The 12,547-nt window shown below is 40.6% G+C and overlaps 1 protein-coding gene across 7 annotated transcripts in view; it reads right to left on the bottom strand.

The window, feature by feature from the left end:
* Window positions 1-248: 248 nt before the first annotated feature.
* DENND5B (DENN domain containing 5B) overlaps window positions 249-12,547 on the bottom strand; it is a 293,655-nt gene continuing 281,356 nt past the window's right edge. For all 7 annotated transcript variants that reach the window (XM_084956381.1, XM_021092090.2, XM_021092093.2 and 4 more), the window contains 4 exons: window positions 10,651-10,733; window positions 10,308-10,434; window positions 7,435-7,609; window positions 249-5,423 (listed from right to left, as the gene is read on the bottom strand). In XM_084956381.1, the coding sequence (XP_084812507.1) occupies window positions 5,240-5,423; window positions 7,435-7,609; window positions 10,308-10,434; window positions 10,651-10,733 (569 nt within the window). In that variant the 3' untranslated portion in view covers window positions 249-5,239. The remainder of the gene's footprint in view (window positions 5,424-7,434; window positions 7,610-10,307; window positions 10,435-10,650; window positions 10,734-12,547) is intronic.

Here is a 12,547-nt window from a genome sequence, read left to right as displayed (position 1 = left end):
TGAGGTTATTAACCCAATAATTAATTGATTTTCCTGTATGGTGTGAGGTAGGGCTCAAGTTTTTTGTTTTTTTTTTTTTCTTTTTTCTAACCCCTTTTGGATAACCAGTTGCCCAGCAGCATTTCTACTGCATAATAGTTTTAGGTAGTTTTCTCTCTCATAATGGTTTTATCTCTCTACTTTCTGAAGTCACTTGCTCCCGTGAACTGCTTAGTATTACAAATCTATAATAATGAAGCAAAACAAAGTATCAACCCCACAGTTTTATTTGTAAAGAACAAAGCATGAAAAGTCATATTTAAATGTACTCCAAAACCTGAAAAACCCACATCAGTTTCTCTGATAACGTATGTTAAAGTGCTTGATATCACAATACTCTTTAAATTTTAATTATGTTCAGATGAGAAATTAAAAAATCCAGTTTTGATGCATTCTGTTAACAACACCAAGAAAAACAATATAATTTAAATGCAGAAATGCTCATTTAAAAAAAAAGATACACAGAGTACATTTATACATGGTTCAAGTGTAACACAGAGGACTTTTTCTGTATGTTTAACACCCTCATTTGATTGACAACAGGAACTCTTACTGTACCTCTCTACTGTTACCAAGATCTGTCCGTTGTTTGGAATAGAGCCTGGAGCCACACGCAAAACATTTAGGAAATCTAGTCAAGCATGATTCTCTCCCACTCTACCCAAGGATACCCTGGATTCCTTCTAATGAAGAGAAATTTTTTGGTTGATTTTTTTCTACTCTGGTATTAAATGCTCAATGTGATACATTTTTGGAGCCAATCTTTATTTTGTCCTTGAGAGGAGGATCAGGTCTGCTAAGATCTGAAAGGATAAGGTTCTCCTTGAATTATTCTGATCACACTCCGTTGGCATCCTCTTCAGAAAGCTTGGAAATCATTTTGATTCAAGAGATTTATAAAGTATTTTAATAGAAATAAGAGACCTTGTAGTTTATTGTTTATTTCTGTCTCCTTTTATGTGAAAGGGTAAGGTAACAAATACTTATATAAGAAACACGGACTTCAAATATAGTGGATGACTTGGGAATAGGATTCACTTAATAAAAGTAGAGAAGATCTCCAGACTCCATTTTCAATCAATGAAGGTGTGTTAATACTGAAATATAAATAGCTAAGGTTCAGATTGTCCTTTCAAATGGTGTAAAGGCTAGACCAGGTTCTATATAAATCTGACAGAGAAAATACTCACAGTTCTCAAAATGAAAAATCTACTGAAAAATGATCATTCTTAGCAGAAAGAAGCTGTTTCATTATTAAGAGCTACACTCCCAATGCTGTCAAATAAATATTTCCCTGGGGAATCCGAGGTCCTTATTTGTTGCCTCATGTTTCAAAATATCTCAGAGGTGTCAACGTTCACTACACATAAACTGTTACAGATAGTCTCTATCCTTTTTTACCTACATTTACATAATACAACAGTGTTTTATTGCCAAAAAAGGAAATAGGAGCAATTAGAGATTTCCCCTGTCTCATTCTTACAGTGGGACAGAAGTTCATTTAAATAATTTTTTTAAAAGCCATGTGAAAGTAAATACCACAGGATTACAAAAGGTACAAAAATGTGGGACATATTTAAAATAAATTTTAGAGGGAAAAATCACAAACTTTTGCAAGCTTTAGGTTTCTCCTATCAAATTCTTGCACCTGGTGGGAAAGAGGGTGGGGAAAGTTGGGAGGTCTTACTTTCTTTTCAGTAGCCCATTTTTCTCCAGTCCTTTATGCTACTCCACGTTGAGCCTTAGTCATTCTCAAGGCGCTAATGAGTCCCTGGGCAGAGCACAGTTTAGGGTCTCACACATAATACCAACATGAGTGTAATGCTGCTGTGTCACAACGGTTGAGATTAGGAGTTTCTGGACATTTGAAAAACACTTAGAAATGTTTCAAGAGGTAATATTTTTGACAATTTAGTGTAAAAGAAATTTCTTCTTAAGCTACGATTATGTGAGAACACTGATTTTGACCTCAGACATTACCTTTAATTTATCTTAAGGAAAAAAAATTACAAAATTGGCTTTTATGTATTTTGAGGTGTGATGACAAAGGAATTATATTAATTTAAAAAATGAACATAGCAGAAAGTATACCTCTGAATAACTTTCAAAAGTCAGCTCAGAAGGCTATGTACATTTACATGTACTTTTATTCTAAGGACTCTGCTACTGTCCTGCTCAAAATATTTAGATATTGGTTCAGAGATATATAAGTCACATAAGAATCATCTCACTTCTTTAGAACTGTGACCCCAAACTCTGCTTACATGTCCTTTACATTCATCAACTTGGAACATAAGGACCTCCTGTTGTCTCCAAATACGATATTTCTTTCCTAAAGGTCAACATTTACCATCACTGGCAATATTCAAAAGAAGGAGCTGTAAGTCACTCAGGCAGCTCACGAGGAGGTCCCAGGTGTTTGGAACACTGGCTCTATCACTGGCTTATGTATTAGTATAAGGACTCCCAAGGTGACCACTTTAAAGGGCCTGGCATCTGGAGGATATGTCTGCTTTGGTGTGATTCGCTTTTTTTGAAATTAGTCGTTTCACCACTATAGTCAGATGATAGTAAGACTTTAGGTATAATGCTTTGGGTGGGTCATTACTTTTTAAAGTAATTTGTTTGTTTGTTTGTTGTCTTTTCTAGGGCTGCACCCGCGGCATATGGAGGTCCCCAGTCTAGGGGTCTAATTAGAGCTGTAGCTGCTGGCCTACACCACAGCCACAGCAACTTGGGATCCAAGCTGTGTCTTCAACCTACACCACAGCTCACGGCAACACCAGATCTTTAACCCATTGAGCAAGGCCAGGGATCGAACCCACAACCTCATGGTTCCTAGTTGGATTTGTTAACCACTGAGCCATGATGGGAACGCCTTAGAGTAATGGTTTTATTCATAGACTTCCCAATCAAATTTTGCTCCTAGTTTTCACAACAGGTGTAATTCTCTATAACTTGAGGACAATTTGTTAAAATGAATATGAATCCTTGTAGATGATTATTACAAATGAATATTCATCCTTATGTCCTACCTGTATAGGTGGATAAATAAAGATCCAAAGGTAGAAAGACTATTAATAAGAATGCATTGGGGGTCTGTCTCATGCAGCCTGGTGTAAGAAAAAAAAAAAAAAAAAAAAAAGAAAAGGAATTCTAGACCCTGTGTTGTCACTGACCAGGAGTAGGGGTAATACTTTAATCTCTCGGATCCTTAAGTGTTCCCATCCCATAAATGAGAAGGCGGGACTACATGAATCAATTCTAGCATGCTAGTCTAAGTCATCTCTCTGTTTGCCCAGAGTGTGTCAGAAGCATGGCCTTTGGAAAGGGTAACAAGAACAAAACCCTGGACTGGATCATTCTATGATTTCTCATCATTGAAACAAGAAGAGCCTGCTGTGAAACAGGTTCTGGATGTCTCCCATAACAGAATTGCCACATCCCTGGAAGACCCACACCACCAGAGACACACTTTAGCTGCAGGCAAACAAATTTCTGGTCTACCCAGATCACCCAGAACCATCTTAAACCCTTTCGTGGGATTCTAAATGCTCCCTTCAATTCCCCCTTCTCTCCTCAAGTGCTTTCTTCGTCACAGATTAAAAGAGGGTGGGCCTTGGCTGAATACAGTGTTTGATAAAGGGAGGGAGGCACTTGTTTCATTAGTTTCTTTCTCCAGGAAAAAAGAGAAACAACACTGTTGGCTAAAGCCCAGGACCCTCGGATTATACAAGGGTCCTGAGAGGCCGTGGCTGGGTTTCTCAGCCACAACTGGGAATAAAATCTAGAGCTCTGCTGAGACAATTTCGCTGCTAACAATGTGCAAATGCCTAATTAGACTTACAGGACCCAACATAAGATGAGGACTTAAGGTAACAAGCTAACATCACATGTATTTATCTTTCTTACAAAATACCAAACTGGAAAGTTACTCACAACGTTTGGTCTTTAAAAACTGTTGCCTCTTGTTTTGCTTCCATTTTGCCAGTCTTGTGCTGAACTGGCTTTGCCCTTCTCTGGGCCAGTTGTTTTACATTACCGTCCCGCTTACAAAGGAACGTGAAGCTTGCCCTGAAACACCCAGAAAGAGTTCATTCTTTCTCTGCTCTTCGGTTATTTGCATTATCATGGTCAACAAATACTTTCACAAAGACATTCCAAGCCACACAGAGCCCTCCCCCTTCTTAGACATTCTTTCCTTTTCCTGAGGGGGGATGGGCATGCGGGGGGAGGGGGGGTTGACTGGAACCTAACAAAGACTGGGTTTGTGGTTATCCTGAAGAGGTAAGGGACCACTCCCGGGTTGAGGTGGCCAAATTAAAAGTACAGAATCAAACCGCTGTTTGCAGTTCTTCCAACTATGAGGCCAACACTCTGAAAATCACGTCTCCCCAAAGTACCTCAAATAACAAGAATAAAAATGCCAAGAATGAAGTTAGTCTAGGCTAATCTTTCCAAAGTGTAAAGAAGTTATAATCCCACAATTTAACACACTTCTCAGGACTTTGTGTGTTCTCTTTCCAGTTCAGCCAAGCTCCTGGGGTCCAGTATTCAAAATATTTGAATTATATCTTCATCTTGTGCTGACGGAAACATTCTTCCAAAAGACTGGAAAAGTGACTCGATTCAAATGTAGGAAATTATTTGAAACTTAAAAGACACAAGTGAGGACTCCTACCCCATACAGTAGGTAAAGTTGTCTACATTCACAATACAAAGGATGGGAACTGGGATGGATGGCCAGGATGTAACAATGCATTCTGTGTGATACCTGGAGGAAAAAAGAGCCCCGCCGGCTTGTACTATATTTACATGTTTACTGGCTTCTTCCTGACTAGCACCACTCCCCACCCTACCCCCCAACTCCCAATACTTTTAAACTACTTATTTTAAATCACAGGAATTTTCAATCTAAGAAAAGTATCTTATTAGAGTAATATAATTTCTTAAAGAAGAGAGCATATTTACACACATCTAACACATGAAAATACTCTATTTTATACTAAATTCCAGGTTCAAATGAACTACAATACAGCATTTAACCTTGTCTGCAGCATGAGGATTGTTCAAATTGGGGGATATGGTGTGCTGCCCCCTAGTGGCTCCCTACCTCATCAGACAAGTCCGCATCGGGCCCCCACTGCTGGGGAAGGTTCAGGAACAAGGGGTCTGGACTGAGAGTTTCTAGCTAATTGGGTTACACATCCACTCCTTTGATGAGTGATCCTTCTAAGACTATGGTGAAGTCCTGGATGGTTTGCAAAATGCGGATGAGGGAGTTGACGGTCATGCGGTCTCGAAGGAGGGCGCTCTCCTCATACATTCGGGTGATAGCAGGACACTCGGCTAACAGCGGAATCCACTGTGGGAGCAGGCGATCCCTACAGAGGCAGACAGAAACAAGTCCTGAGCACAGCTGCCTCTGCTGCAGAACAAGGCATGCAGCGCTTTCAGGGGAAGGTATGGGGCTGGATGGGGCAACATCTAGCTAAGCCTCTGAGATCACCAGAGAGGAAACCCAAGTCCAGTAGTTGGGTAATTACTGGTTAAAAAGATACAGTAATGAGACAGTGTAAGCTAATGGCACACCCATCAGATTTTAAAAGTGGGTCTGCACAAGTTGGCTATGAGGACTTACACATATTAAAGAAATTCCCTATTCTGATAATATCACTTTTAAAAAGGGACAGAATATTATTTTGCATTCTTTTTACAGAGATTTACTCAGACATCCAGGGCAAGGCAAGCCAATGCTGACTTTTTGGGAAGAAAGACTCCATTAAGCTGCAGGGACTAGCATTAAAAACAAAAAACAAAAAAACTTACACAACATAACAAGGTAAGGAACAAAATCAAAGCAGAAAAACATTAAGAAGATTTTAAAACCAAAAGAGGGGTCGGACTGGTCTAAAATCAGAACAGTAAAGAGATAAAAGGAGATAAGGATCATGTTCAAAAGGAATTTTAAGGAGTTCCTGCTGTGGCTCAAAGGTTAACGAATCCGACTGGGAACCATGAGGTTGTGGGTTCGATCCCTGGCCTTGCTCAGTGGGCTAAGGATCCGGTGTTGCCATGAGCTGTGGTGTATGTCGCAGACGTGGCTGTGGTGTAGACCAGCGGCTGTAGCTCTGATTAGACCTCTAGCCTGGCAACCTCCATATGCTGTGAGTGCGGCCATAGAAAAGACAAAAAAAAAAACCCACAAAAAAACAAGAAGGAACTTTAAAAGCACAGCTGCAATTGGGTCCCTTTGGTTAAGAGGAATACAGAACTTAGTTCAGTAAACCAGTTGTTTCTGGACAGAATCTCAATCTTCAGTATTTCCTCTTACACTGATATTAGTTAGCTGTCACTAAGGAGCTAACACATCCTCACTGAATACCTCTGCACCTTCATGACAAGGACAGCCACTAGGCTATCTTGAAACTTTCTCTGGGGCTCTAGGGGATTAGAAGAAAACAAATGCTTCAAGAATAACTTTAAAAAATATTAAGGTTTCTGTTTCATTTCTTCCAATTCTGAGAGTTGTTTTAAAATTAATGGATTGGGTTCCCATTGTGGCTCAGAGGTAACAAACCCAACTAGCAACCATGAGGATGCAGTTTTGATCCCTGGCCTCACTCAGTGGGTTATAGCTCTGGTGTTGCCGTTAAGTTGTGGCATAGGTCGTAGATGCAGCTCTGATTTGATCCCTAGCTTGGGAACTTTCATATGCCACACCTGTGGCCCTAAAAAGCAAAATAAAATAAAATAATAAAATTAATGGATTGTACAGCTCTTATATGTCATTTTTTAAAAAAGAAAGGGGTAGGAAATTGTCTTAAGGAGGAGACTTTATATAGCTAAAAAATTATTTAGATAGTAAGAATCTCATGTTATTAAATTTAAAGCAACATGGTAGCGTATACACACTATACAAGCTCTTCGTAGTAACTATACATGTGTGTATGTGCTGATGTGTCTAATTATCTACCTGTCTACCTACTACCTATCTACCTACGTCTGGTGCCAGTACTGTGTAATGGTTCAGAGCTGTGGGCTCTGGAATGAGACTGGTGAATCTTGGCTCTGCCTCTGACCTTGGAGAAATCTGTTAACTTATCAGTGCCTCTTCTATTTTCTGTTTTCTCCTCTATGCAATGGGGGTATCAACTGCTACCCCATCTAGTGGTAGTGGTCAAGTGACAGGAAGATTAAATGAGATAATGTATGTGAAGTATTCAGTACAGTACCCAACACATAACAAGCACCTAATAAACCCCAGTCTCAGAAGACCTGGAGTGAAAAAACCCCCTGGGAGAGCTTTGCAAGGCACATGATTTGGTATATTCCCTTCTAAACTCTTGTTCAACGTATGACAAAGATAGGGAAAGTCAAGAGCTGGCTTTATACCGTGTTCCAAGGCAAACTAAAATCTGGAATTTGCCATCCTTCCCAATGTTCCTGGGTGCAGTATTAATAGCATTTACATAGTGGCAGAAGGTTTTGCAGGATGATTTCTGAATGAGGACGTCATCTTCATTGTCTAGAATCTGGTCAGTGGTTTCAAAATAAGCAACTGCTTTCTCTGGGGAAGGAAACCAGAATTGCATCATACTACACATCAATACATCATGTACAAAAAGATAAATCATTTAGTTTATTCCGGAAACACAAATGATGCTTTACATTATAGCCATTCCTGAAATCAAAACCATTATCACTGGTTTCACAATAAATTCTAGAGGCCCATGTTTCATGGCAGAACAATATGCTTCTAGAAGTTTATTTTCTAATCTAGAGTGCTTTCCAGAAGGAATTCTTTAGAACATTCTTTAGAACATCTTCAAGAAACAGCAATTGACAGTAAAGAAGAAAACAAACATGGACTTATCTGCTAAGACTGGAGCTTTCTAGTAGTAAACTGCAAAGACTTGGCAGCTACTAAGGTAGTGCCCTCTGTTCTAGCTACAGAATGGCTGGTTAACACTTTGCAACAAAATTCTTAAAATGGAAATGATTCAGTAAATCTGAGGAAGAGTGATGTACAGACACAGTGGAAGCAGAAGCAGTAAGATTCCAGGAGTTCCAAAAGAAAAAAATTCCAGGAGTTCCTATGTGGCCTTGCTTTGTCAACTTTCCTTTGTCTAAAAACTGGATAAAATCAACTACTTCAGGGAGTTCCTTTCGTGGCTCAGTGGTTAATGAACCCAACTACAATCCATGAGGATGCGGGTTCGATCCCTGGCCTCGCTCAGTGGTTAAGGATCTAGCGTTGCCTTGAGCTGTGGTGTAGGTTGCAGACGCGGCTCGGATCTGGTGTTTCTGGGGCTGTGCCGTAGGCTGGCAGCTGTAGCTCCAACTGGACCCCTAGCCTGGGAACATCCGTATGTCACAGGTGTGGCACTAAAAAGCAAAACAAAAAATCAACTACTTCATCTAGGCTGAATGAAACACAAAATGATTAATCACCCCATCAAAGTACACTGGGAATTGTAGAAGAGCTGCATATCAAAATAAAGAGTACAAAGCTTAGGAAGCTAGAGCAGCACATTCCAATAAAACTTGATGTTGGAAATGTACTATATCTGCAAGGTCCAATTCTATAGCTACTATCAGGGCTGATGTGATTAAGAAAGTGAATGTTAATTTTAATTTAAATTAGGTCAATTTAAATAGCCACATGTGAGGAGTTCCCGTTGTGGCTCAGTGGTAATGAACCCAACTAGTATCCATGAGGATTCAGGTTCGATTCCTGGCCTTGCTCAGTGGGTTAAGGATCCGTTGTTGCTGTGAGCTGTGGCGTAGGTCACAGAGGTGGCTCAGATCCCTCATTGCTGTGGCTGTGGAGCTTCAGCTCCGATTTGACCCCTAGCCTGGGCACTTCCATATGCCACATGTGTGGTCCTAAAAAGCCCCAAAATTAATTAATTAATTAAAACAATAAACAGCCACATGTGGCCATGTGGCTAGTGATTACCATATTGGACTGCTAGTGTAATTTTTTTTTTTTTTTTTTTGGTTGTACCACAGCATGTGGAAGTTCCTGGGCTAAGGATTGAACCTGTGCCACAGCAGTGACCCAAGCTGCTGCAGTGACAATGCCAGATGCTTATCCTGCTGCACCACAAGGGAACTCCTAGAGTAATCCTTTTATTTTTATTTATTTTTTATATAATGATTTTTATTTTTTTTTCATTATAGCTGGTTTACAGTGTTCTGTCAATTTTCTACTCTACAGCATGGTGACCCAGTTACACATACATGTATAGATGGTTTTTTCTCACATTATCATGCTCCATTATAAGTGACTAGATATAGTTCCCAGTGCTACAGAGCAGGATCTCAAAGTAATCCTTTTAAAACATAAATTATATCATGTTACTCCTTAGCTCCAAGCCTTCCAATGATTTCCCATTCCATTCAGAATAAAGACCAAAGTGCTTCCAAAGGCCTAGAAGGTCCTGCACAACCCGGCTCTGGCAGTACAAACCTTTTCTCTCTCCCAATACCTGCCACTCTCTCTCCCTCAATCTGCTCCAGTCATATTCACCTCCTTGCTACTCCATAAAAGGCCAAGCCTTTGCTAGGTTACTTCTCTCAGCCTGGAGTACCCTCCTCTCCATATTCTGAGACTTACTTCCTCACTTTCTTCAAGTTTTTGTTCAAATGTTACAAAGCCTATAATGGCCCCATTTGAAAAAGTACTCCCATTTCACTTCCTTTCCCCTTGCTATATTTTTTTTTTTTCCAGATCAACGATGACCTTCCAACATATTAGATGAATTACCTATTTGTTACGTTTTTGTATATTGTTTGTCCTCCTGCCCCCAACAGTTCATAAGTTTGTCAACCATAGGAAATATTTTTTTGGCCACATCCATGGCAAGTGGAAGTTCCTGGGCCAGGCATCAAACCTGAGCCACAGCAATAATCAGAGCCATAGCAGTGACAATGCCAAATCCTTAACCACTAGGCCACCAGGGAACTCCAATCATAGGAATGTTTAAGTTTTGTTTACTTTTTAAAGAATTTTTACTGAAGTAGTTGACTTAAAATGTTGTAATGTTTTATTTTTATCTTGATGTATATATCTTGAGCGTCTAGAGTAATGTTTAGAATATTGTAGACACATATATTTGTTGAATTGAATGAAAAGCACAGATACTGCTTATTTGATATTTACTTTGAAAAACATATACCGTATCACTAACCCTTATTCAACTCAAATTCCCGGGTCGCTGAGTTTTCTAACCTTATAATAACATACACCTGCTTTAATTTACCTATGAAGTCCCAGATGAAAACGTTCTTGTGAAAGATGCGAGCAGATTTGAAGCCATGGTGGAAAACTTGCTCAAGTGCTGCCACTAAGCCACTCTCTCCACAGAGCAACACGGTGAGGCTTCCTCTCTGTGGAGCGTAACACAAAGCACCAAAGGATAAGCTCCTGCATCCATGTTTAAGAAAAACACTAGAGGAACAAGTGCTGAGGGTAGTTATGAAGCACGTTTTTGCAGCTATTAGAAAGCTTACATTTGAAAATTAAAGCATCTTTGACTGCCTTATGTATCATGTATAAAAGCAGCTTTAAAATCCTACCATATTAAGTTTTATAGTCCGGCATACCTCTTTTTCAGGTTTGTGAAAATGTTTCACAATATTGTTCACAGCTTCTCCAATTCCTTCTTGGATCTGTCCAGCATTGGGTTCTGAAAAATAATGAACAATGGCTAAATTCTCATGCAAGAGAAATAAACCGAAGTACTACAGGGCATCAACTGTGCCTGCTTGTGTAGGAAACACTCCACTAGAGCAGGCTGGCTTGTCAGGGGCTCTGTGAAACTTGCCTTAGCCAGTCTGGCCAAGTGAGAGGTGTATCAGCATATAGGATAAAAAAGAATCTGAGAGCCCTCTGGGATTCAAATCCCAGTCTTACCACCTGCAATCTATAACCCTGGTCAAATGTCTACCTACCTCTAAGTTTAAGTTTCTTCAACCTAAAACCAGGGAAATACACACCTCATGGGTCACTGGGAAAAGTGAATGAGATATTAGGTGTAAATCACCTGGCATGGTGCCTGTCACAAAGTGCTAGCAAGTGCCCAGATAAAAGGAGTGAGGTGGGAAAGACACACAGTATCTTCTTCAGGTACCTGCTTATCCCACTCACCTTGAGTCCCTTAGCCAGCACAGACCAAGGCTTCTGGAGCGCTCAATGTCTAACTTGGTATGTGTATTTTGCTGTTGTGTTTGAAATAAAGGGAAAGGGTTCCCGTTGTAGTTCAGTGGGTTAAGAGTGCCCCTGAGTTGGGCTGGATGCCTGGCCTCGCTCAGTTGGTAAAGGATCTGGCATGACTGCAAGCTGCCGGAGTAGTTTGCAGACATGGCTCCAATCCGGCGTTGCTGTGGCTATGGTGCAGGCCAGCAGGTATGGCTCCAATTCGACCCCTAGCCTGGGAACTTCCATATGCTGCAGGTGCCTCCCTAAAAATGAAATAAGTAAATAAACAAATAAATAAATAAAGTAAGTAAAGGGAAGATGTCAGGTGCACAGGGAGACCTTGACTGAAGTCCAGAACTGCTTCTTTCTGGCCAGTCTATCCATCTGGGCACCGCTTCATTCTCTCAGCCGGCACTTGCTCACCCAGGCCTCGTTTCCTGAGGGAGAGCTTGGTGAGCTGCTTGAATGGAATCTAAAGCAACCTTGCCTCCCAAACCCCAAGAATAATTTAAAAAGAAAAAAGGGAGAAAAAGAAGGGAAAGAAAAAAAGATGATAAATAGGTTTTATCCAGGGACAGAAGTAAGTAAAAAGAGAAAGATTAAATACTCGGTATTTTCTTGTAGTGATTAACTCTTTTTTTTTTTTTTTTTTTTTTTTGTCTTTTTTGCCTTTTCTAGGGCTGCTCCTGTGGCATATGGAGGTTCCCAGACTAGGGGTCTAATTGGAGCTGTAGCCGCCGGCCTACTCCAGAGCCACAGCAATGTAGGATCCGAGCTGCGTCAGACCTACACCAAAGCCCATGGCAACGCTGGATCCTTAACCCACCGAGCAAGGCCTGGGATCAAACCCTCAACCTCAAGGTTCCTAGTCTGATTCATTAGTTTCTGAGCCACGACAGGAACTCCGTGATTAACTCTTCTTCTTCTTCTTTTTTTTTTTTTTTTAGCTATGCTGTGCAGTGACTTGAAATAGGATCATTCCTAAAACAGGGATTGAACCTGGGCCACTGAGTCCTAACCCCTAAACCACCAGGGAACTCTTTTATTTTATTTTATTTTTTTGGTCTTTTGTCTTTTGAGGGCCGCACCCTCAGCACATGGAGGTTTCCTGGCTAGGGGTCTAATTGGAGCTGTTGCCACTGGCCTATGCCAGAGCCACAGCAACGCCAGATCCGAGCCGTGTCTGTGACCTACACCACAGCTCACAACAACCCTGGATCCTTAACCCACTGAGCAAGGCCAGGGATCGAACCCGCAATCTCATGGTTCCTAGTTGGATTTGTTTCCACTGCACCACGATGG

This window comes from Sus scrofa, chromosome 5, assembly GCF_054392235.1.
Source record: "Sus scrofa isolate SSC_HxYL_T2T_F1_AM1 chromosome 5, Sscrofa_HxYL_maternal_Yorkshire_Landrace_v2.0, whole genome shotgun sequence".
Classification (NCBI taxonomy): domain Eukaryota; kingdom Metazoa; phylum Chordata; class Mammalia; order Artiodactyla; family Suidae; genus Sus; species Sus scrofa.
This window is presented reverse-complemented; position numbering and strand designations above follow the sequence as displayed.